The sequence below is a fragment of the Penicillium angulare genome, assembly GCF_028827245.1.
Source record: "Penicillium angulare strain IBT 27051 chromosome Unknown utg000001l_segment0_segment0, whole genome shotgun sequence".
Classification (NCBI taxonomy): domain Eukaryota; kingdom Fungi; phylum Ascomycota; class Eurotiomycetes; order Eurotiales; family Aspergillaceae; genus Penicillium; species Penicillium angulare.
Genome location: NW_026623160.1, coordinates 3,958,527 through 3,982,758, shown reverse-complemented (window position 1 = coordinate 3,982,758; position 24,232 = coordinate 3,958,527). Strand labels below are relative to the sequence as shown.

At 47.7% G+C, this 24,232-nt stretch overlaps 7 protein-coding genes across 7 annotated transcripts; 5 read left to right on the top strand and 2 right to left on the bottom strand.

The window, feature by feature from the left end:
* Positions 1-378: 378 nt before the first annotated feature.
* N7478_001369 (uncharacterized protein) lies at positions 379-738 on the bottom strand (the record flags this gene model as incomplete). Its single annotated transcript, XM_056917584.1, has 1 exon — positions 379-738. The coding sequence occupies one exon, from the start codon at positions 736-738 to the stop codon at positions 379-381; it is 360 nt and encodes a 119-aa protein (XP_056785464.1).
* Positions 739-6,957: 6,219 nt separating this feature from the next.
* On the top strand, positions 6,958-8,782 carry N7478_001368 (sugar porter family MFS transporter; the record flags this gene model as incomplete). Its single annotated transcript, XM_056917583.1, has 4 exons — positions 6,958-7,262; positions 7,315-7,515; positions 7,587-7,972; positions 8,034-8,782. The coding sequence occupies 4 exons, from the start codon at positions 6,958-6,960 to the stop codon at positions 8,780-8,782; spliced, it is 1,641 nt and encodes a 546-aa protein (XP_056785463.1).
* Positions 8,783-14,313: 5,531 nt separating this feature from the next.
* On the top strand, positions 14,314-14,757 carry N7478_001367 (uncharacterized protein; the record flags this gene model as incomplete). The annotated part of the gene is made up of 1 exon (XM_056917582.1): positions 14,314-14,757. The coding sequence occupies one exon, from the start codon at positions 14,314-14,316 to the stop codon at positions 14,755-14,757; it is 444 nt and encodes a 147-aa protein (XP_056785462.1).
* Positions 14,758-18,646: 3,889 nt separating this feature from the next.
* Positions 18,647-19,203, top strand: N7478_001366 (uncharacterized protein; the record flags this gene model as incomplete). Its single annotated transcript, XM_056917581.1, has 4 exons — positions 18,647-18,724; positions 18,773-19,031; positions 19,107-19,121; positions 19,178-19,203. The coding sequence occupies 4 exons, from the start codon at positions 18,647-18,649 to the stop codon at positions 19,201-19,203; spliced, it is 378 nt and encodes a 125-aa protein (XP_056785461.1).
* Positions 19,204-19,829: 626 nt separating this feature from the next.
* On the top strand, positions 19,830-20,018 carry N7478_001365 (uncharacterized protein; the record flags this gene model as incomplete). The annotated part of the gene is made up of 1 exon (XM_056917580.1): positions 19,830-20,018. The coding sequence occupies one exon, from the start codon at positions 19,830-19,832 to the stop codon at positions 20,016-20,018; it is 189 nt and encodes a 62-aa protein (XP_056785460.1).
* A 192-nt stretch (positions 20,019-20,210) lies between these two features.
* On the top strand, positions 20,211-20,693 carry N7478_001364 (uncharacterized protein; the record flags this gene model as incomplete). The annotated part of the gene is made up of 1 exon (XM_056917579.1): positions 20,211-20,693. One exon carries the CDS (start codon positions 20,211-20,213, stop codon positions 20,691-20,693), a length of 483 nt encoding a protein of 160 aa, XP_056785459.1.
* Positions 20,694-23,534: 2,841 nt separating this feature from the next.
* N7478_001363 (uncharacterized protein) lies at positions 23,535-24,191 on the bottom strand (the record flags this gene model as incomplete). The annotated part of the gene is made up of 1 exon (XM_056917578.1): positions 23,535-24,191. One exon carries the CDS (start codon positions 24,189-24,191, stop codon positions 23,535-23,537), a length of 657 nt encoding a protein of 218 aa, XP_056785458.1.
* Between the last annotated feature and the right edge of the window lie 41 nt (positions 24,192-24,232).

Genomic DNA, 24,232 nt, shown 5'->3' with positions numbered 1-24,232 from the left:
AGTAATGTTAGCCTACAATTGAATTGATGATTTTCGAGACCGATGCTCAGTTTTCATTAGCCTTACAGCTGGCCGCATGCACATTAGATCGATTACTTACTTGGAGACATTTGGGCGTTTGGAGCCAGAGTGATTACATTTTGCCTTGTCTGGCCTTAGCTAGAATACAAGAGGGCTCCCGGGTAGTCTTCCAACGCAATATCCAAGACTTGAAGGATTTTGTTCTAACAGTCGCTCGGCAGTTGGAATTCAACAATCTGACGCAATCATAAAGATACAGCGCAGAAATGTTGATCGCCATCCTCTTGAGAATGGCCTCGCAATTTATCTTCAAAATATCCGGTGGAGTACCACTACAAAAGGCAGTGACCTCAAATCTCAGTAACCAAAATCATCCACACAGAAGCAAACCACGCAAACCAGAACCGGAGCCGCAACTATCTGGAGAGCAGCTTTCCCTCCCTCATAAGCCACATTTCCAACCAAGATAACAGGAACTGCAGCAGCCATCACAGTGGCACCAACTGCAAGCTTAAGCCCATTTGCGACCCTTTTTCTCAGTCTTCCGCTCCGACGAGCACGGTGTGGTGTTTCAGGATAGGATGAGGTTGTTGGTGGAGGCACTTGGAAAAAGCTTTCTCCGGAGTCTGGCATCGACGGATGGGAAGAAATGTCCAGGGAGGAATCCCTGATGCACTTTGCATAGTCTGGAGGGGCTTCGTTCGGTACACACGCCATGTCGTTCTCGTATGCCTGATGATCAAAGGGCAGACGTGAAACCAGAACTGAGGGGTGTCAAATTTTAAACAGGTCAAACTCTGGAAAGAGGCTAAAAGTCTAGCTTGGATAGTCGTGGTGAAAAGAGTAGCTAATGAAGACCTCCCCGGTGTATTTAATACTGACTCGGGTGGCGAAACACAGGCCTAACCAGGCAGACCACAGGGGAACCGAATATACCTTCCATTGGGTCTGTAGCTTGTGAGGGAGAGTAGCGTAGGGGCTGCTACCTATCAGCCGGAGAATGGTCTCAGAACCAAGACTTAGAATACTAGGTGCTCCAATCCCGCTCCTGGGATCCAGATGATAAATTCTGGGAGCTTGTCCGATCCTGGGATTATTCCCGCCGTTCCCACGCGCAGCCGTGAAATAAGCCAGCAGCATCCAGCATCTTTTACGTGGCAGTTCCTTGCACAAAAACACTCATTTACCGCTCTCGTAGCCAATCGGTCCGACTAAAATGAAGGCTCTATACCGATTGATCAGGCCTGTATACCAGGCGTAGTTGTATGGATAGAATGTAGATCTCAGGAACTATCTGATACACATGCTATAAAGGATATCAACTTGGAACCCAGGTGACTATAAATATCCGACTCAAACCTGGTATCTTGAAAGACATCTGCCTCTTTTCTCGTTTTCCTATCCCCATCCACCCGCAGCCACACCATGTCTAACATTCAATGGGATCCTCTGACTACTTGCGAGATGAACATTGCCTCTCAAGAGAGCAGGACTTGCTGCGGTCGCACTATCAAGGGTGCTTCTTGCAAGAGCCGTATTACATTATCGGTGGTTCAAAAGGGCCACCAAAAGTTGATGAGCCTAGCCAGACGCCCACTGGACTTGGCGACCTTGGAGCTCTGTCTTCGTGATATTGCAAAGTGCTTCTTGTGCACGAGTTGGCACCAGAGCCGGCAAACCGAGGATGTTGCTCAAAGATGGTATCAAGCCGCTGTTCGAAACTCGACGCCATTCAGTGGTACCGGCCGCTCCCCTTCACCGCCGATAGCGCATCGTCTTCGAGAACCTCAGTCGCTCAGATATCAGAGCTCGATCACACCGTCCAGTCAGGTACGCCCAATACACCACCCCATACACCTGCTACAAGCGTGCCACCCCCGAGCATGGGGTCGTTTGTCACAGCCGCAACACTCAGATCAAACAATGTCCCGTGAAATATCTCGCCTGACCATCCCGCTTTCCTAAGTCACCAATATTCGGGCTGGCGTGCGAGGCGTAGAGCTTCATAGTCTAGGCCACAGCGATGATTTCACCGATATACACGGCGTCTTTTGTCTGACCGAGGATGATGGAGACGCAAAGGAGACAGTGGTCCTACGCTGCATACAGTGCGGTGCTTTGTCACATCTGGGGTGCATGGAATGGTGGATGAAGAATAGGGACAGAGGTTTCAAAAAGCCCTGTTTTGCTTGGTGAGATGAACTCTGTACGCTTATTTGACTATTACTGATTCAGAATATAGTTGCAATGAGGGTGCCCTCAAGGCTTTCTGTTGTAGTTCAAAGGAAGATTGATTGTTATTCTTTTAGAGGGAATACATGAAGCTATATATACAACAAGAAGAACCAGTTGATTTCCAATCAACTTGATTATTCGTGTAGATACATCGGGATTAATTCCGATGGTGCGGCTCTGTTCCTGACCTGCACCAACCTGGAATCACAACAATCGCAACAGATCCTCTCCAGTAAAGGAATCTAGAATTCGGTTGACAATTCGTCAGCCTCACTAATGTTGCTCTCTGAGCGATCATACCCTGATGGTCGTTACAACAGATGAGATACCTACGTCCCAAATTCCTTCGAATGGCCTACCTCTGAACCAACTTCTTTTGGCGCATTCAAGGGGCTTCGGCAAACCCGCAATTATAGTAGTGCTTCTGGATTTGGGTGCAAATTTCAATCCTCTCCGCCTACCTAGTAGGGTACTACTACTAGCAATAAATTACTCGGCAGTGAAGTGACAGTCGGCGAAGTCCCCCACCCCTCCTCCCCTTTTGGTTTAGCGATCAACCCCAGCTGAGTCGGCTCAACCATTCTTCAGTATCCGCCTCCGTGAAGCTCAAAGCGGGCCTTCAAATACACACCGGTCAATTATGGCGCCCAAGGGCACTCGCCGAACCCACACAGGCTGTGTAACATGCAAGTCAGTTCAACGTCCTACCCCTTGGCTCGACAATACTAAGCGATGCCTCCCACTAGAGCTCGGAAAATCAAATGCGACGAAGCTCATCCGTATTGCTTGAGATGTGTATCTACAGGGCGCAAATGCGATGGTTATACCCCATGGATCTCTCGTGCAGAACGTGTGCGGTCTTCCGTACAACTTATTAAACCTTCCGCGATACCAGGTGCTACAAGCCTAGACTTGCGAAGCTTGGAGTTTTTTTATCGGATCATCGCACCACGTAAGCCGGCACTCCACTCATTTTGGTCTTATATTCTCCCTCAATCGGCACATCAAGAGGCTGCCATCAGATATGCAGTTATTGCAATGAGCTCGCTGCACGAGCAGGTTGTCAGAAGTCCTCCGTTCGAGAACAGTAATCGCATATTCTCGATAACGAATTACAATGCTGCCCTCAAACAAATTGCCACCCCGTCACAAGCCAATAAAATTGATACTGTGTTAATTGCTTGTATCTTGTTCATCAATATTGAATTCATCAGAGGGAATGTACAGAACTCACTACTCCACTGCCAATATGGTAGAATGATTTTGAACTCATATAAGACACCACCGTATTTTTTACGCGTCTTTCGCTGGTGTGAATTGTTTGCAATCTTCTTTTGCGAATTTGATAAAACAGATTTCTCAGAAGTAAAGAAATGTTCCACATGGGAGCCTTTTCAAACAATTCTGGATGCTCAAAAGGCACTGGACTGGCTGATTTATCGTTCAGTAAAAGTGCCATATGAAATCGATTTCTTGACAGCAACCACGACAATTGACACCGTTTCTCAAACTGAGTCAATAAAAAAATCGCTTGATAACGATTTGCATGCGTGGTCACGTAAGTATTCTGGTCCATGGTCACTAGAATCCGCTCCTGATCAAAGCAAATTTTATGAATTACTCAGGCTAGAAGTGAAATGGCTCGCTTGCAGTATTTGGATCAACTTAGGTATACCAGGGCTGGCAATCTATGCTCAAGAGACAAGCGCTAGACGAATGCTTGATATTGTCAGGCGCATTTATGATATAAACTCCCCGAGCTCTATGGATATCGCGAGTCATATGGTACTACCGCAGATTTTGCATTGCATTTTGATAGAATGTGGAACTCTGGACCTTCAGCTTACCGCTTTGGATGTCTTTCAAGAAATATGTTGCTGCGGTGGAGCTCCAGATTGTGTTGAGCTATATAAGGCGGCGAAACAAAAAGTTGAGAAGAACCATGGTATTGTGTTGGGACCGGAATGGACAGTTCCGGATGGGCTTCAAAAATTGTCGAATGTACAGTGTCTCCAAAGTCCCTACGCCAGTAGAGCCCAGCTCCTGACTCCTTGGGTACTTGTGGTGGTGGCTACCCGAGAACGAGTAAAAGAAATGTCAGGGATATACATGAAGCATACACGCTAAGCGGAGGACACGGAGTCACATAGCTTATCTGGGTTCCCCTGAACGCGAGGAAGCTATCTTTCTTTTGCTTCCTCGCGCTACGTCTGGTATCTAGAGTCGACTCTAGCTTTCTTAATATTGATTATTCATTCGGAAGACACACTCATCCAACGATACGTGAGATCCTCACAAGTACCAACAAAGGTCCTAGGGGCGGGAACACTATCCCTGGATGCACTCCCGTCGATCCTGGAGATGACTCACGAGGCCCTGGGTCTAACAAAGGACTGCTACCGAACTGCCTTCCTGGTTGAGACGTAACTTAAGAGACCACACGAGTTGGTCATGTAAGTTCCAGGTCTGTAAAAACCAAAACGTGAAGCACGCATGCATAGAACCGCGAACGGTGTCATTGTTCTAGCCTCGTCCGAACGTAGGAAATCAAAGGCTGTCTGGTAGAGGTCGAGCATATAGTAGCTTGGGTGTTTGGTCGACCAAACATTGTACCTTTATGGCCTGTTAACCTAGTGGGAGAATCGAGAGGATGCCAGAATGGGACTCCAAAGTGCAGCAAACAGTAACAGTAAATAGGCCAATCAAGTCTTGCGTCGGCGGCTAGATGTACATGCTTGCCCAATGGATGGTCGTCTAATTTGCTATATGGTTTCCCTTTACCGTAGGAATGGGTTCATAAACAATGTTGTGATGAATTTTGGGGTTTTGTCTTATCTTACTATAATCATACAACGATATCTGAAGTAGTTGAGAATGGAGCCACAATGAAGACAAGCTAAGTTCTATATGAGCCAAGTGGATCCCTGGTGAGCCCGGACTCGGAATGGGCCGGAGGTGGTCATGACAAGCAGATTGAAATAATTTCGAGTCAAAGACCTGTGGGGTCCGGAGGTATTAGGAAATGCACGGGCCCGCTCGCTTGGTGGAGAAGGGCTTGTTTAATAGCCAATCAATTTCAATTAGACTGAGTCCATTCAATTGCACAGTCTCCCGTTGATCATCCATCAAAAAAAGTCCAGAGCGTTCAGCTATGCATAAACACAACTGTTGATCGATCGAGCAAGCCAGAAGTGTCGACAATCGACCGTTTAAATCAATCCAATTCTGCTTTACGGTCAAAAACATACCTCCTGATACAAAAACACAAACCATGTAGATCCTGAGGCATGTGCTAATTGGGGAGTTACGTGCGCTTTGAAGGGACTATATACGTTGTTGATTCAACACTGCTGGTGAGTGATCGTTCTTCGTTCTTGTGCGGTGAAGTCCCGTTGTTGAGCAACCGCAAGGCGAGTGGGACCGTAGTGGACTGGCCCGTGATTCGAGCCGCAGGGGGAAGCAATGACGGTGGAAGTTGTCTGAGAGAATGCACTGCCTCTCCCATCAAAGCGCGAGGGTGACTACACTAATCTATTGCTTCAACTGCCCCTCTTGTTCATTAGAATAGAGGCCACCTCATTGAATCCCTCCTCTTTGTGAGTACCAAAAAATCGCACTCCCGCTGTTTTTATTTGTTAGGCCCTCATTTGACGTATTTCGGTCATGAATACCATTGATCATGACTCAACGATAGTGTTCCTCTTATTCTTTATTCTTTTTATTCTCAATTTGCGACGCATTTGACTGGCCGGGTGCATCGTTGGCAATCGTGTGGCTATGCTCGTACTTTGGGCCAATCAAAATCAAATACTACTTTCACGACATTTTTTTCGGCCGCAGAGAATATTAGGCCTCCTGGGGTCTGGTTAGGGTGACTGAGTAGGGTCTGCTGATATCCCAACCTCGAAATGTGATCATTTTTTCCATATAAATCACAAAGTGAAAACCTGAACTGCTCTGAACTTGTCGGATAAATTGCATTTTTGGAATGCATTAGAAGAAACTGTGTTTCAAGATGCATCGCATCATGGTGGCAGCACAGTCAACAGCTCATTACCATCACCAGGCTCATAGTCGTGTGTCCTTTTCGATACTTGGGTTCCCCAATCGGTGACGGAGTTTTCTTGCCTTCTATCCTTCCATCTTTCCCTGCCGCCTCCAACGTTTTTAACACCGAAGCTTGAGCGCCCAGGGTGTCGATAGATCCATTCAAGGTCACATTTGAACGCCACTTACGCACGTGACTAGGCACTTGAAACACGTTTGGCCAATAGGGGATGGACTTATGGTTTTCAGGGGACCGTGAGCTCGGAAAGAGACAGCAAAGAACGCCGTGGTCTGATAGGTACTTGGTTTGAGTTGGGTAAATCTGGGACAAAGAACTGCGGGGATGTGGATCAACCTTCGATTCCTTATGTGGGGAGCGTTTTTTTATCGCGTGAAATTCCATGATTTGGATTGGCCGTTCTAGCCAGGTTTCATTCAGAATGAGACGAAACTGAGGATCCCGCACCGATTTGGATTACGTTGGATCGGCCCCAACAGCGAAAAAAAAGAAAAAGGAAAAAAAGAAAAAAAAAGAAACCAAAAAGGTCTTGCGGTCTCGTAGAGGTACAGTGCATGTGGAGACTTGTATAATAAAACCGCGACTCGCCCCCGAAAATTAATCTGTTAGACGTCTGTTCCCCCAGATTTTTCATCATGGTGCTCATTGGAAATATCTATGTGATTGCTTCCGTTGCCGTCGTCGGCGGTGGTTTGTTCGGCTTCGATATTGCGTCGATGTCGGCGCAGCTTACGGAGAACTCCTACCTTTGCTATTTCAACGAGGGTCCTAATGGCCCGCCCTTCGACGACAATCCCGACTGTAGCGGTCTTCCTTCTCTGAAACAGGGTGGTGTAACAGCCTCCATGGCTGCTGGCTCCTGGCTGGGCGCCCTGATCTCTGGTTTTATCTCAGATCGTCTCGGTCGAAAGTACTCCATCATGCTGGGCTGCGTTATCTGGTAAGCGGATTTCTATACAGAAGAAGCGAGGATATTAGCTGATTTCATACAGGATGGTGGGTTCCATCTTGATTTGCGCCGCTCAGAATATCGCTATGCTCATCGTTGGTCGTATCATCAATGGTATAGCGGTTGGTATCGAATCCGCTCAGGTCCCGGTTTATATCTCAGAACTCTCGCCGCCGTCCAAACGTGGTCGGTTTGTGGGTTTACAGCAGTGGGCCATTACTTGGGGTATCCTTATTATGTACTAGTATGTTATTTTGGCGCTTGTCGAGATTCATTCGGCCGCCAGAGAATGCATTAGCTAATCATCGTGTGCAGTATCTCGTACGGATGCTCTTTCATCGGAGGCCAGAAGTCCTACAATTGGAAAGCTGCGGCCTGGCGAGTACCCTGGGGACTGCAGATGATTCCTGCCATACTCCTGTTCTTTGCCATGATGTTCCTGCCCGAATCTCCTCGTTGGCTGGCTCGAATGGATCGTTGGGAGGAGGCCCATGATGTGTTGGCCCTGGTGCATGCTAAGGGCGATCGCAACCACCCCTTCGTGGCCATCGAATTGCAGGATATTCGAGAAATGTGTGAGCTGGAACGCTCGTTTATTAGCGTTACCTATATGGACCTATTCAAGCCAAGGATGCTTAACCGTACTCTCATCGGATTGTTCACCCAGATCTGGTCTCAGCTGACCGGTATGAACGTTATGAGTAAGACCTTCATGATTAAGTCCCCATAAAAGCAAAGGGCACTGACCTCGTTCCCTCTAAGTGTACTACATTGGCTACGTATTTGCGATGGCCGGTTACTCCGGTAACTCGAACCTGCTCGCCTCGTCGATCCAATACATCATCAACGTAGTGCTGACCGTTCCAGCTCTGGTTTGGATGGATCGCTGGGGGCGCCGACCTACGATGCTGGTGGGCGCATTTTTGATGTGCGTCTTCATGTTCGCCAATGCCGGCATTCTCGGAGCTCACGCTGAAATCATTCCTGAAGGCAAGCGTAAGACTGCCGAGGAGTCAATGAAAGTGACCGGTTCGGCGGCCAAGGGTCTGATCGCATGCACTTATCTATTCGTCGCCTCATACGCACCCACATGGGGTCCTGTATCGTGGACTTACCCACCCGAGCTCTTCCCCTTGCGTCTACGTAGTAAGGGTGTGTCTGTAGCCACCTCGGGCAACTGGGCGTTCAACATGGCGCTAGGACTTTTCACCCCACCAGCATTCACCAGTATCACCTGGAAGACCTACATTCTGTTCGGTGTTTTTAATGCGTCCATGTTCATCCACGCCTTCTTCATGTTTCCGGAAACCGCCGGAAAGACCCTGGAAGAGACTGAGGCCATGTTCGAAGACCCCAACGGTCTCAAATTCTTTGGCACTCCGGCCTGGGAGACTCGCGTACAGACTATGCACACCGCTGCTCTGGAGCATGGCGACCTAGAGAGTACCAAGCCACAGGCGGAGACTGCAGAAGCTCCCGACACCCTGCAGATGGCTGTGACTCACTGGTAAAGTGGCAGCAAGAAGGGGTAAGCAAGGTCTTTTCATTGTCAATTCATGACTTCTCGTGCTTGACTAATCTGTCGGATTTAGGGATCTGTGTATGAGCTAGTATCGAGGATGTCCGATTAGAGAGGATGGTTCATTGATGTCTGGTTGAAGAACTATCTGAGCTTTTCAGGGGAAATACATAGAAAATGCGGGCGGGCGCTGTATACACTAGTCCTAGAGAGGAATAGTGGTAAACCCACTCCTCTCTAGCTTGACATAATCTTCTACACCCGAATAGCTTTTGTGAGTGCTCTGTAAACGAGGTATTGATGGAGCGGCGTATTGGCGAGGGCATAACTCGCTGTTACCGTAATCTATGCCATATTTTTAGCCTACGGGCAACGATAGTTCGTTTGTTTGTCTGTCAAGCTTTTTCATTTAGCCTTTCCTTTGGTCATGTACGTTTTGCGTATTATACCAAAAAAGCCTGGTAACAGTCATTGAGCGTGGCATTAGTATTCCGTGCTGCCCATTCCCTGGCAATCAAATGAGGTACATTGTACTTCCTGGAATTCAAATCATATTTCCAGTATGTTATAATGAAGTTTACTTCAGCTGTCTCCTATTCAGTACAGAGTATCCTTTGTTTCATTTAGATCAACAGTCTCAACCGACCTTGTCTGCAGGCTTAACAAAGAATCCATTACTATGGCTTTCGCGGGACGAAATCTGCGCGATCGAATTTTGCTCGGTACTGCAAGGTCTTTGTAGCCACCATAGTCTTGCCATGATCCTTTAGAAGTGTGCAAGCACCTCTTTGTGGTGCTAGAGACCAGTCTTCGGCTGCTGAACTAAGTAGTCGAAGAAGCCAAAACTTACACAACTTTTTCGTATGAACATAGAGTTGAGTGGTTTTAGATATGTCAAAGGGATATCAATGCGAATGCTATCAATTTTCTTTTTCTCTTTTACTTTGTGCATGAAATTGACATACACTGTAGAAGGAATCTCTATATTCAATACTGCACAGCAACCTCCCCTGGTTATCGTAGCGATTGTGTAGAAGATTCCACGATGAGCTCTCATGATGAGATTAACTCCCAGAGAAAGAGTTCAGACTTGCTGTGCTAATGTGCGGAGGTAGATGTTGATGAGTGTTGATGAGTGTTGATGAGTGTTGATGAGTGTTGATGAGTGTTGATGAGTGTTGATGAGTGTTGGACTGGTGACGGCTTGTTGTGGGGGTGAATGACCAGGGGAAAAAACTAAACATTCTCCACATCCCTCGGGATTTGTTCTTGCCTCGTATCTTGTCATGTCCTCCGCCTTGCCTTCTCATATTCCAACAACCATGACGAGTTCAATTTGAGAGAATAATGATAATACCACAGACACGGTCAATAAACCAGTCAAAATTAATGTCAGTTCAAACACAAATCATTTCTAAATTTGATGTACACACTGTGTCTTTACATATACAGGTAATTAGCTTCCTGGCAATGAATGCTATTCAGACCGAGTGGCCTCTAAATATCAAGTGAATCCCCGCAGATGAAATACGCTATGAAGACCCAGCCAGATAGTTTTTTACAGCGTCAAATTATAATTCCGCAAGCTAGTGCTCCGAAAGGAAATTGATACAGGGACGAATCCCATCAGTGGCTCGCTCCGTGATTCCAATCTCATGATATAGTGATAAGAAACAAATCCGCGGCATTTCACAACACACGTTGACATCGCACCCATTGCACACGCTCTCAATAACCTCCGCTAGCTCTCACATCTACTTCTAGGGCTTACGAGGAGTCATAAGCATTCTACAAACAATTCATAATGCGGGCTACAAGACTGCGGGACCTGTAGAGGTCAGCTGGCTGGGGAGGACCGTACAACGCGTGGATAACGTTGTATCCCGCCCATACAGCTCAACCCGCACGACAGATCGCGGTTTACACCGTTCATCTCTGATCGACCTACCGTTTTTACTTAATTAGTTCTCGTGTCACTAACTCAAGAGGAGCGGACATGGCTTCCGCGGGTGGCCCAAAAGAAAGGATTACACAAGATACAGTAGTACACATTTGCGTAAGGCAATCCCGCTCTAAGCTAACCCTGCAGGTTTTCCGAGCTTTGACACACATGATTCCACGTAGAGCGAGTAGTGGCCTCCTTCAATACGCGGGATAATGCGAAAGATTGCACACGAGCCACATGTTGTAGAAAATATGATCGTCAATCTCGATTCTTAGTGAGTCATTCAAATAGAGATCAAGGTCACACCCGTTTCAATGCGACTAAGTTGGGGCACAGTTAAAGCGGACATTGAAAGCCAGAGAGAAAGGAGAATCGGGGGTTCGACTGTCCAGGTGTGCCATATCGAATACCGTGTTTGGAGCCTGTTGACTCTCGAAGATGTAATTGTGAACTCGGAAGTCTCAATAGACCGGGCGCAAGGGTACTGTAAATAAAGCAGGCAGGCCGAAACGCATCTCACATTGACCGGTGTCCGACAAGGCTAGTGTTGTCAGCAAATAGCAGCGGTAGCGGGTGACATGGTGGGGTAACATGAAGGGTAGCAAGTTGCCGACGTGACGCGTAACAGACATACGACGCGACGTTTCTGCTGCTCGTCAGCACGCGTTCGCAAGCAACGGGTCTTAGACAGTCAACAATTTATTCTGTACGCTATCGGGCTTACCACCTGACATGCCCCCGATATATCATATCAGAACTATTCCTTGAATTTGTCTCCTTTCATATGCTCCACGGTATTTGCCCGTTCTGTCTAGGTTTTCAATCAATTGAACGCTGGCGGCACGGGGGAACTTACCAGAACCCCCTTTCGAACTTAGTTGACAACAGACTGACGCCTGTTTCGGTAAAAAGATGTACTTAGACGCGGGATATAGGTAGCTTCTTTGCATATTCATCGTTGGCAATGGCAGCCTAGCTTTCGATATCGCGACACTGCTGTATGACGCTTGGACAGCTTGCACTCGGCCAATTGAATCAAAGTATGGGGTATCGTCATGATTTGAGGCTAGGAATTATATTCGCTCGGTTTTTGGGTCAGCCTCAATGCAACTTCTCTTCTTGCTGGAAATGTGCCACACAGCTACGACTGACAGAAGTCTCACCTCATCAAACCCCGCCCAAGTCAGTGTCTTAATAAAGTTTCTGGAAATAGTTTTCAAGGTCAGCAAGGTCGATAACATGGCGGTGAAGGGATTTTTTTTCCATCATGGACAGTGGAGCTACCTGTAAGAGCTGCTGTGGTGGGAATTTCCCCCTCGATGACAACGGCTTTCATCCGATAAGCTTTTCTCGGGATCAAATGATCCTAGTGTCTGTTATCTCGAGATGAGGCTTTCAGGGTTGATTTTATTCACATCCTCTTGCCAGTCATTCTGCTCTGCTCGTGGCACGCAGGATTTCCAAAAGAATGAGTGATGATTGATGGGTTTCTTGGGCCGGCTTTCACGCTCAACCCCTGCCTAGGGCCGGAGAGGGCCGACACCCGCAGGGTGGCCCCGTATACCGAAGGCCCGCCCGAACCAAACGCCACACCCCCCGGAGGGAAGGTCTAGAATAATTCCCTCGGGCACATTGGGAGCGACCGAAGGGAGCAGACAACAATGGACATGGTTTGATTGCACCCGCTTTGACCTTCTCCGTGGTGATCGCGGAACGAGCCTTCTTCCAGCACCAGCCTCTATTCCGCCATCTATTAGTTGCCCGTATACTGTACGATGTCGATTCAGGCGTTGAATCCACAGACGTCACAACAAACTGGGGTCAGCTCCAAGCGGGCTTTCAGACTCCCAATCCCCGCTAACCTCAACGCGGGCAGTTTCATTGCAATAACCCGCAAGTTTCGGACTGGAATGTCGGTCATCGCCATAAACCTTCTAAGCGGTAATGACTTGAGCTGTGTATGGAAATATATATCTCAGTCACTCTTTTTGCAGGCATGTTGTAGTGGTCTCTTTATACATGGTAAAAGTTGAATTATCAATGAGTTGTAATTATACAATACGTATGTACCAATTGGAACCAAGATAGTTTCCTCTCCCAAGGGAATCATCGCCGGAGGCGAGAAAAAATTTGCTCTGATGGTGAAAGGAAAGAACTCGTCAGCACCCCATTCCCTTGCCTCAAATGTGGCTCTTTTGGCATCGACAAGCACGATAGAAACCTATATCGCGTATTGTAAGTTTATCCTCGACGCGCAAATTACTGCTCTTGACCATCAAGATTGTGAGGTCATACAATTCTCGACACGGGAATGTCATATTAACGACCGATGAAGTTCACCACGTTCCAAGTTGATTAAATGAGTCAGTACAGTGCTCAAATATAGACCAGTGGGCGTTCCTATATATCCCAAAGACCTTCTGCCGAATTCGTATGTGATTAAAAAGGTTTATTATCTTTCTTCGTGTCAAAATATCATGCCATGATGCTCAAGAAGAGCATCCTTGAAGAGATCTAGAAATTGAATTTTAAGCCTGAAGGCTACATAACAACTATATCTTTCTAGCCAAGTGACGATCCTTCGGGCTCTCCAACATCTAAACTATTCACGCCCGTACTGAAGGCCCTTGAAGGACTTGGAGGTGAGGGTCCAAAGCTGACCCTTCAGCTTGCTCGCTTAAAAACCATCAAAAGTGATATGTATGTGAATTAATTTGACAACACATGTGCTAAAAAGGTCTCGCTCATATTCTGAGCAATGGCCAAGAGACCCGAGGAGCCTTCGCCGATGCCCCATTCTAGCTATTTGCTTAGGATACCTGGATTCAATCAAGTATGCGGATGGCATGATATGATGCCATTTATCGTGGCTAATGAAGCAATTCTGATACCTGTTCAGTAGACCCAGCCCACATCGACTATTGCATCCCTTGCATCCCCTTCACACCTGCTTAATCTATGTACTTTCAACCAAAACATTTATTTTGGTCTTGTTGTGATATGAGGCTGGTGCAGATCAGGAATTGAGCCGCACCATCGGAATTAATTCCCGAGATATCTAAATGTAGCATCAAGTTGATTTGCAATCAACTTGTTTTTCTCGTTGTATATATGGCTTCATGTGTTTCGTCTGAAATAATAACAATCAATCTTCCTTTGCAATACAACACTCTTAAAATGCTTGATGCCATTGAGTCAGGTGCATACGTCAAGCCAGGATTCGTGCATGCGTATTGCAGATCCCTGGCAACTTGTGCATCCTGGAAAAAGAAAATGCAAATTATCCGGCTCGTTTTTTTTTAGCAAGACAACATACAACCGACTGCATCATTCGTCTCGGATATGATCGCAGTATGATGGGACTATGAAGTCAGCTAACCTAATGAGTGGGGGATGATATCATAGAAGAGCAAATAATCGGCAATTCGAGACTCAAAGATTATTTTCATAGGTTATTTAATTCCCGGTTCCTTCCTGTAAGTGCAAGGCGTCGCTTCCAATGATACATTGTTGTTCTCTCGTGCCGAAATCCTCAAGAATTAGATACCTCAATAAACAAGTCGAAAATTTACTTCAAAATGCACAACGATTACCGGAAGGACCTCCGCTCTTCGGATTACTACAAATTGCCACCGGGAGAGTTGATTCCCCATTCTCACTCTCACCATCATAGCGGACATAGCCATCACCACGGAGATCATAAACATGCACACCACCGGGATAAGAGCGATCACAGAAGCAAGCACGATCCTCACCATGGCCTCCATCTTGCAGAGGGAGCAGTAGCCGCTGTCGGTATTGCAGAAACAGTGCATCGACATCGTGAGAAGGAGGGAGAGGACGTCAGTCATGGTTTTGGGCATATCGTTCGTACAGTGGGTGCAGGTGCACTTGGAGCAGTGGCTGCCAATGAGGTTGAACGACTTCATGATTCACATGAAAGTAAGAAGCATAATCGTCCATCGAATGATCACCATCACCACCGCAGCCATCAGCATGGCCATGGACGTGGGCATCGCTAATGGTGATGGATTCATCAATTCCTTCTTTGATGTCAATGATTAATGCCTGATGATCTATTGAAATGTGCTCCTGAGAGATGTAATGTAACAATTGATTATATGTTTGCAACCCGTTGACTAGTCCTGCCAGTAATAGGCTGGCACACATGATTCACAAAATTCTACCTACATATCTCAACATATTTCCATGCCTTTGAATATCACCACCGAAACCGTAGAAGCGACCCAAGCCCATCCCCAGATAGTACCTCAGAAAAGTCCATCCTGGATAGCAATAGCGACATCGTTACACCATGAAAATCACGATCTTTTCCCGAGTATTGTTCCAGCCCATGAAACAGGAAAAGAAACATGCGCAATTCATTCCACTAGGTCCGCGCTTTCAGCATAGGCAACAAGAACTCCCGCAACCTGCGAGATATAAATGTCTGATCGGAAGCCCGTTGCACGAGCATTAATGACTACCTCTGGATGTAGGCAAATGTTTGAGAACCAGCTTCGAGACTGTTCGTGAAGATCGTGTCGGAGAAGCTCAGGAACAGCGCTCCGGCAAACATATGACTGAACAAGGCGAAGGGCATTGCGATGGGATCTATGCCGGGAGAAGAGTCTCTTGAACAGCAATTACAGGCCATAGAGGAGGCAAGGACGGAACTGTAACACGAGTGGGGTTAAAGTGCTTACAACTGGCATTTCCGAGCCACGCCTGCTCCAAGAATTATATGATACCCAATCTATGGTGACCAATCGTTATGTCTTAACGCGTCTTGAATTGCATTGACGGATTTATTACCGTGGGTAGTCCTGAAGCTCAAGAACAATTAAAATAGAAATTGGACGGTGATCAAAACTTGGATGACGTAAAACAAGCCAAAACGATATTTTACCCAACAAGGCATTCAAGTCGGAGCTCCAAAATAACTTCTCAGGATTGGTCGGCCGACTTTGCCGGGATACCAGCGTTTTCCGCCTATGGAGTCCTCATTTAAAGTTCACAAATTCGCGATGCGGGGAAAATAAAAGATTACGGCTCCTGGGACCTTCTCCGCAGCCCGCAATTCTCTGAAGTTCCTTGCAAAGGTAGATAGTACACTGAGTACCTAAGGTTTGGTATCGTGAGGTTGTTCCAAGTTATTCTCCCCTCCTGCATAGAAGGAAGCCGGCCTCGTTGGCTCCAAAAAGGTACTTATGTGTGGGGACGGATTTCAGTGGCAAAATGTGACAACAAATATCTTAAGATCTAATCTTGTTCAAAGTCCATTCAAGTACCGTTATTACGTAGGTCTCTAATGATCTGGAATTTTGTGGGCGCCGACGGCGCAGGTCGGCTACGGCGACTCTTTACTCTATGGTGGGATTGGTTCAAGATGCAGGTATAACGTACACGATCCGGGATAATCTTGATCGGAGTGCCTTGACACGACCTCTGTCAAAATATCACACAACATACCGTATTGAGTCAATCCGCTAGACTGCGACCCTGCACATCATCACCCTCGGTATTCGTTTGATGTAATCACACTTCTACCATATGTGTAAACTTGAAAATAAACCACCCAAGTTGTTCCAAGAACCGTGAAATGATATATAGCTGTGAAGTATTTGAGATCTATTTCATTTGGAATAAATGGAAATATTTTTTTATTTCTGTTTTTCATTTCCTTTCGCTTTGAGCCATTTTCATCAGGAGAGCGATATTTTTCTTTGCATCATCACTACAATCAACCCATCGTCCTTGGGACACAATAGCTCGCCATTTTCAGCCAATCCTTTGTGGAAGATACAAGGCCTGGAATCTTCTAATACATTACGTCCACCATATTATCTACCTCCCACAAGGTCCTGTCGCCACACTAGAGCCGAGATCAGACGTGAGGATATCTCCCCCGAGAGAGCGAAACACCTCGAGCGAAACCGCATCGCAGCCAACAAATGTCGAGAAAAAAAAGAAACAAGAGCGCAAGCACTTACAAGTAACCTTTGAGTCTGCGTCCGCCAAACACAAGGCCCTAGTGAGAGAAGCCAAAGCTTTACAGGAAGAAACTTGGTATCTCAAAAACCAGTTATTTGTGCATGCACAATGCGAGGACAACATATCAGCACCCAGCTGAGTGGAATGGCCAATCAATTTAAGGAGACCACCAGTGATCCATTCAGGTATTTCTCACCTCCACCATCAGCCAATACATGCTCGGAACCATCTATAGTGGATCCTGGCGTGACCTCGGGGATCGATGACGAGGTGAAACGGGAAATGCATGGAGACAGATTGTTTACCTTTTTGGATATACCGAGTGGAATACAATATACCATTTATCCCGTTGCCAAGTAATCATCGAAAATCTTTTTTCAAAAAGCAATGAGCGAGGTGACCCATTAAACTCAATCTGTGGACCTACATCAACCGTGGCTTTTATCCTCTGGGTGTCTAAAATGCACTACGTACTGTTTGCTGCGTCATGCTTGACTCTGCAAAAGTTTTGCTTGGAAGAAAAGACCCAGAAAAAAAAGAAGGCAAGGCCCATCGACGTACAAACAGCTAGATAACGAATGCCGCCTCCCACTACCGATAGCTATCGTGGACCTCAAGACACATTCTCTAGTCCTTTCACCCTTTAGTTTGTCCATTCGGGGGATGATACAGCGGTGGCATTAGCTGCGGTCTCTCTTCAGTCCGGCTAGGGATCTGAACGTTGCTTCATTCACAACGAGCAACTGGGTGGCTATCATGCCAATGCCCGACCAATGACGAGCGCAACCGGGCCCTCTTTCAATAATAAGTGATTCAATGATGCAGGCTTTGACGCACCTTTCTTCTTCTGGTTGGATCATTTGGAAGATATTTTTCTGGTGCTCAGAACAGTTGAAATCCGTAGCAAATTTTGCAGAGTTGGCGACGTTATGGGTCTCTCTACATTAACTCAAGGGTTTTCACGGGAATTCTGTATATTTTTGGACTTAATCGAGGGATAAAAGTATCTATGCATTCGACTTAGTTCACAAGGAAGCCTGGCTAATCTCCAGGTTTGGAATCTGAATGTCACTTCAGATAGTGAATTGGCTTAAGGAGGCAACAAATTTCCATTCCGACGAGTGTCTTTCTCCCGGAGAAAGGGGTCGAGCACCCAAAAAAGCAGAAGTCAAAGATGATGTATATAACATGTCAAGTCCTATCGAATAATCTAACTCGACGAGCAAATAAGTAGACTGGCCCTTCGCTTACGGCTCACGTTAGATTCAGAGATGACATCATCGACTTACTTTCAATGTACGGGCTTCTTAGTCCTTAGACCATTCCGAGTTTAATTATTGGATGGTTGTTGCATCCGGAGAGACCCGCGGTGGCTCTGGTCATATCCACATATCCCATCACTTGATTTAGTAACTCTTCCAAGGCCTACGGTGATTGGTTGACCTGGTGGATTTCTGGCCGCCCCACTTCCCGTCTCACATATAGTGGTAGTAACTAAGTGTTATTGAGTTTACTGAGTAATCTCCCACATAAAGAGTGTATTTTGCTGTATATAGAATTTCAGACGGTTACGCGTTTCCACAGTAAAATTCTACTTTGGTCGCCGTAGCTACTGATGCTCAGAGTCAGATACGAAAGATTTTTCACGTTGAAATCTGCTCACTTTGGGGTGGAAGCGGGCGACGTTTGATCATCAATTGGCTCAATGACTTCATGATAGTTGTCCCTTCCCCGCAGACTTACATCAACTCGACACCTGCAAGCACTTTTGAGTCTTTCACTTCGTTTTCGCTGCTTGGTAGTGCTCGCTTAACGCGAATTGAGAAAAGTTTGGAATGATATCCGTGCTCATATTCCATTGGCCGACATCCTCTCCAGCTGCCACCTTTACCCATCTCTGGGACTTTGTCGATCGGAATGGAGCCGTTGAAAACAATGGTTGTTAGTCATATTATAAGTGATGACGAGGAGCTCAAAAAGCAATTTGGAAAATTGGTGTGTGACACCTTTAGCTTACAATTTGAACTTTCGCTGAATTACTAGACCTCTGATGAGAATTGCGAAATTCAAGGCTGGATTACGAGCAAACCTGTGGAGATACTAGGAAAGCTACACCACGCCCCCCGAGTCATCGGACCTAGTGACCATTTGAGCGCAGTTATCGTCGATCCCAACTGGGGGACGGGTCTTGCGAAGATCATTTTTAAGGGGCAGGAACGCGAGACTCTCCACACCCGCAGCCATGGCGGGGATGAAGCAGTTATGATCTTTTTACAGCCTGGGTTCCATTGTGTTATCACAGGTAATACTCAGGTAAAGTATATAGAAGGAGGAAAGATTCAATCGCAAAATTTGAATATTTGAGCTACCACTATAGGCCGTGGTCTTCTTGGTATGTCTCTTATAAAACATCGGTAGCTTGAACACATATAATTATTCCGCATACAGTTTCCTTGAAACCTCCGATGTTCTAGTAGTGGCATATATTCAAGTGGGTTTCTTGATTAGAGCTAGTGGCTACTTGGCTTTCAATTTTTGACCAAAAGCGTTTCGGTACGTTCGACCCTGTGCCGGACCCGCCAGATATACCTCAAGCAGAAAGGGGTGGTTGAATTGATTAGGTTTATCGCGGTCTTATTGGGGCGTTGACAAAGACTTTGGGGGAATAAGAATGTGGAAGCGGAGCTAGTGCGGATCGAGTCGCCGGGTCTGACAGCGGCTGTCATTCGGCTTTTCGAACGACTGGTTTGTATAACATCAGTTTACGTACAAGGAGGGGATACCTCCGCATTGAACGATGCTTACAATCACCTGAGAAATGCTATCAAAAAGGTACGGCGAAATACAGGGACAGTGGTGGAGATCATGATTGCGGGAGATTTTAATCGCCATGATCAACTTTGGGGTGGGGGGGGGGGGGGGCGATGATGCGTCTGTGAGTAGGCGAGGCGAAGCGGATCCGATCATTGACCTCATGAATGAATCTGCACTCAGCAGCCTACTCAAACGAGGCACCTAAGACTTGGCACGGCGGAGGACAGAGTGGGACTGTGAGTCTACCATCGATCTTGTTCTGGCCTCGCAAAACTTGACGGACTCGATGGCTAAGTGCGCAATTCTGGAGACTGACCACGGCTCGGACCATGGCGCCATTGAGACTGTGTTTGATGCCCCGTGGCCGAGCCCAAAGTATCAGGAACGGCTTCTACTTAAGAACGCGCCATGGAAAGAGATTGATGCTAGAATCGCGAGCACCCTCGCTGCCACTCCACCGGAAGGCATAGTGTAGCAGAAAGCCGATCGACTCATGTCGGTGGTCTCGGACGCGGTGCACAATTTAACTCCAAGAGCGAAATCGTCACCCCACGCAAAGCGGTGGTGGACGACTGACCCGACATAACTCCGTCATAGATACACATACTGGCGAAACCATGCCCGATCGGAGCGACGGGGAGGGTAAGGAGTACCTCGGCTCGAAAAGATGGCCCAGGGTGCGGCGAATCAATACCATGATGCCATCCGGAAACAGAAGAAAAAGCATTGGAATGAATTCCCTGCAGACAACGACAACATATGTAAAGCAGCGAAGTACCTGAAATCCGGGGATGATTCGGCATTTGGGAGACTACCGCAGCTTGTGAAAGCAGATGGGATCACCACCACTGACCATAGGGAGCAAGCAGGGGAGATGCCGGCCACCACCCTGGAGGAAGTAGAACGACAGCTCTTTGCAGCGAAATCGTGGAAGGCGCCGGGAGAGGACGGTCTACCGGCGATAGTTTGGAAGATGATATGGCTCACGGTCAAGTACAGGGTACTTGAACTATTCCATGCGTCGCTGGCAGAGGGCACGTTGCCAAGGCAGTGGCGACATGCGAAGATCATACCGCTCAAGAAATCGAATAAACAAGACTACACCATTGCAAAGGCGTGGAGGCCAATTTCACTCCTAGCGACACTGTGAAAGGTACTCGCTAGTGGTTGCAGAAAGGATCTCACACGCGGTGGAGACGCACGGTGTGCTCCCGACCAGCCACTTTGGGGCCCGAAAGCAGCGGTCCGCGGAGCAAGCGCTCGTGCTTCTGCAGGAGCAAATCTACTCGGCATGACGTGGCCGACGAGTCTTGAGCTTGATCAGCTTTGATGTCAAAGGGGCCTACAATGGTGTGTGTAAAGAATGACTGCTCCAAAGGATAAAAGCGCGAGGCATACCAGATGACTTGATCCGGTGGGTCGAAGCATTCTGCTCAGAACGAACGGCCACCATCCAAATCAACGGGCAACTTTCTGAGATCCGAAGATTGCCACAGGCTGGCCTACCCCAGGGCTCACCCCTGTCTCCGATCCTACTCCTTTTCTTCAACGCAGACCTCGTGCAAACCGGGCCAACCGCGCAGAGTAACCGGGAAGAAATTGAAGCAATTGTCAATGAAGCTTTCGACTGTGAAAGGAGAATTGGTGCGACCTTTGAAGCGGAAACGACAGCCATCATATATTTTGCGCCCAAGACACGTAAATCGGATCATAAGCCGTCTACCATCAAGGGGCAGACGGCTGTACCCAAAGACCACGTCAAGATCCTGGGTTTGTTGATGGACACCGGACTGAAATACAAGGAACATATTGCGAGGGCCGCGTCCAAGGGGCCTGGAGGCAGCGATGGAGCTTCGGCGACTCCGTGGTCTATCCCCAGCAACAGCGCGGCAGCTATTTACATCAACGGTGGCGCCGGTTGTGGATTACGCCTCCAATGTCTGGATGCACGCGTGTAAGAACAAGGCCATGGGGCCGATCAATCGAGTCCAAAGAGTTGGAGCACAAGCCATTGTGAGGACATTCCTCACGGTCGCGACCAGTGTAGCTGAGGCGGAAGCTCACATTGCCACCGCACGGCACCGATTCTGGAGACGGGCTGTGCAGATGTGGACGGACATGCATACCCTGCCTGAAACCAACCCGCTCCGCAGGGGTACAGACCGGATCAGAAAGTTCAGACGATATCATCGCTCGCCGCTGTACCATGTAGCGGACGCGCTTAAGCACGTCGACCTGGAGACACTGGAAACAATCAGCGCGTTCACGTTGGCCCCATGGGGTGCACGCGTGCAGGCCAATATTGAAGGACGATATGAGCCCCAGACTGAAGCGGGCGGATTGATGCAGATCGCGGTCAGCAGCTCGGCACGGAACGAGCTGGTGGGATTTGGAGTCGCAATAGAGAAACAGCCTCCTCGAAATCGAAAATTGAAGCTCAAAACCTTCTCTATCACATTGGGCGCGAGAGCAGAGCAAAACCCGTTCTCTGCGGAGCTGACAGCCATGGCACATGTGTCGAAAATGGTAGTGGGAATCAAGGACTACAGTATCACGTTGCTCACAAGCAACAAGGCGGCGGCGCTCACGCTCAGCAACCCACGAAGACAGTCTGGCCAGGAGATTTGTTTGCCAGATGTATAAGTTGATGAGAAGGTTGCGGACGAATGGAAACCGCATCAAATTCCACTGGATCCCTACTACCGAAGACAGCAAGCTGTTAGGTCTGGCTAAAGAACAGGCCAGAGCTGCGACACAAGAAGATGCTCTTCCACAAGAACGCGTCCCGAGGATGAAGTCGACAACATTGAATATCGCACGGTCCCAGGCAGTCCCCAGCAGTGAGCTACCAGAGAACATAGGAAGACACGCAAAACGAGTAGATGCCGCACTGCCAGGCAAGCACACCCGGCAGTTGTATGATCGCCTGACGTGGAAAGAAGCGAGCGTACTGGCCCAACTCCGAACCGGCATGGCTAGACTCAATGGGTATCTCAATCAAATTAATGTAGCAGAGACGGATCAATGCGATTGCGGATAAGCAAGAGAGACCGCGGAGCACTTCCTCTTCCGATGTCGGAAGTGGACGGCGCACCGGACGGAAATGCTACAATGCACGCAGACTAACCGAGGAAACATATCCTTCTTCCTGGGCGGAAAACAGGCTTCTGATGATCAGAAGTGGACGCCAAACCTAGAGGCAGTACGGGCCTCCATACGTTTCGCCATTGCGACGGGCCGACTCGAGGCCACTTGAACATACCGACCAACATAGCCCCCACCCCCTTCTTCCGACCCTACTCACCCACCACCTCGTGCTACAGATAGTAGACGCGCTTCAACTGCCGAAGATAGGATGTTGAACACTTGGAGAATCGCCTTCAAGCCAGCCTACTAACCCACTTACCAACCCACGAGAAACTCGCTGCGACACTGCTTTCTGGAAATGTTATATGTTATAAGGTTTTATGTATGGGCTTTCAGGAGACACAGCATACACAGATGGGTACAGTAGATCAGTGATAGTTGCCCTTTCGGTTCAGCCGCCGGGCGTTTATGAATTGTTTGGTTGTTTGTTTGTTACCCCATTTACCTCAATTTCCCTGGGCTGACTTTGCGCGCCGTCTATTGTGAAGGATGTCCCAGACACCCTGCCCTTTTATCTAGGTTCCCAGTGGATGCACATACAATGAATACACATGAAATGGCGAACGCAGTGTGGGCAATGGTTGAGCCAGAGATTACTCGAGTCACAAATGCCGAGGCAGAGATTTTAGAACATAGTGAATTTTGAGGCGGAATAAGACAAATTAATCGAAAGTGAAATTGGAACATTGGAACTCTACATCAAAATACGTCGAAATTTGCTGAGTCATGGGAAAGCCTTCATCGCTCTGACCCAATCACTAGGGGGCCTGTACATGTAGTTTAGACCCATGTAGCCTAGACGCATGTTTCTTATGCCGGCGATGGTGGCATCGGGCATGGGATATCATCGAGAATCCTCAGAGAAGCGAGATATTTCGACCATTGGCCCAGAAAGTGTATTTTGGCGGTCGCTCATCTGTGCGTTTAGCCTGTCAGACTTTTCTGACCTTTTGTTTCGAATGCTGGGGTAACACAGGCGGTGCATGATCACGATGCAGACGGCAATGATCCCTGCTCCGGATACAGTTCCAAGTACTGCGCCTAGGCTTTGCTTTGAGATGCTTCGCGATAGTCCGCTGCCGTCTAGCGCAGTGTAATCGTTGGAGCCCCATAAAGAAGACGTTGTGGGAAAAGAAGGTGGATTCGGGCCATTGGTTGTAGTGGAAGGTAGTAATTCATGGGTCTCACTCGCTGTCGCCATATGTTGACCACTTGAGCCGATTGTTATTGTCAGAGATGAACGTTCGGTCTCAATCGTGATTATCGTGACTATCTGAGACGTCGGGTGAAGTGAGAATTGAGAGCCAGTAATGGTCCGTGACACGCCATTAGCTCCGCCATTGTCTCCGTGGGTTGGCCCATACGTCTCTTTCCAAGTTACTGGGCTATCCTGCTCCTGCGTCTCAAGAGATATTTGTAGCGCGACAATATGATTAGTCAGTGTAACCGTCGGATCCAAGGTTCCTCGGTCGTTGGAGATGATAGAATAGTCACTTTCCATAGCATGGCCATGTGTGGTTGATTCAGCATCGTGGCCGTGGC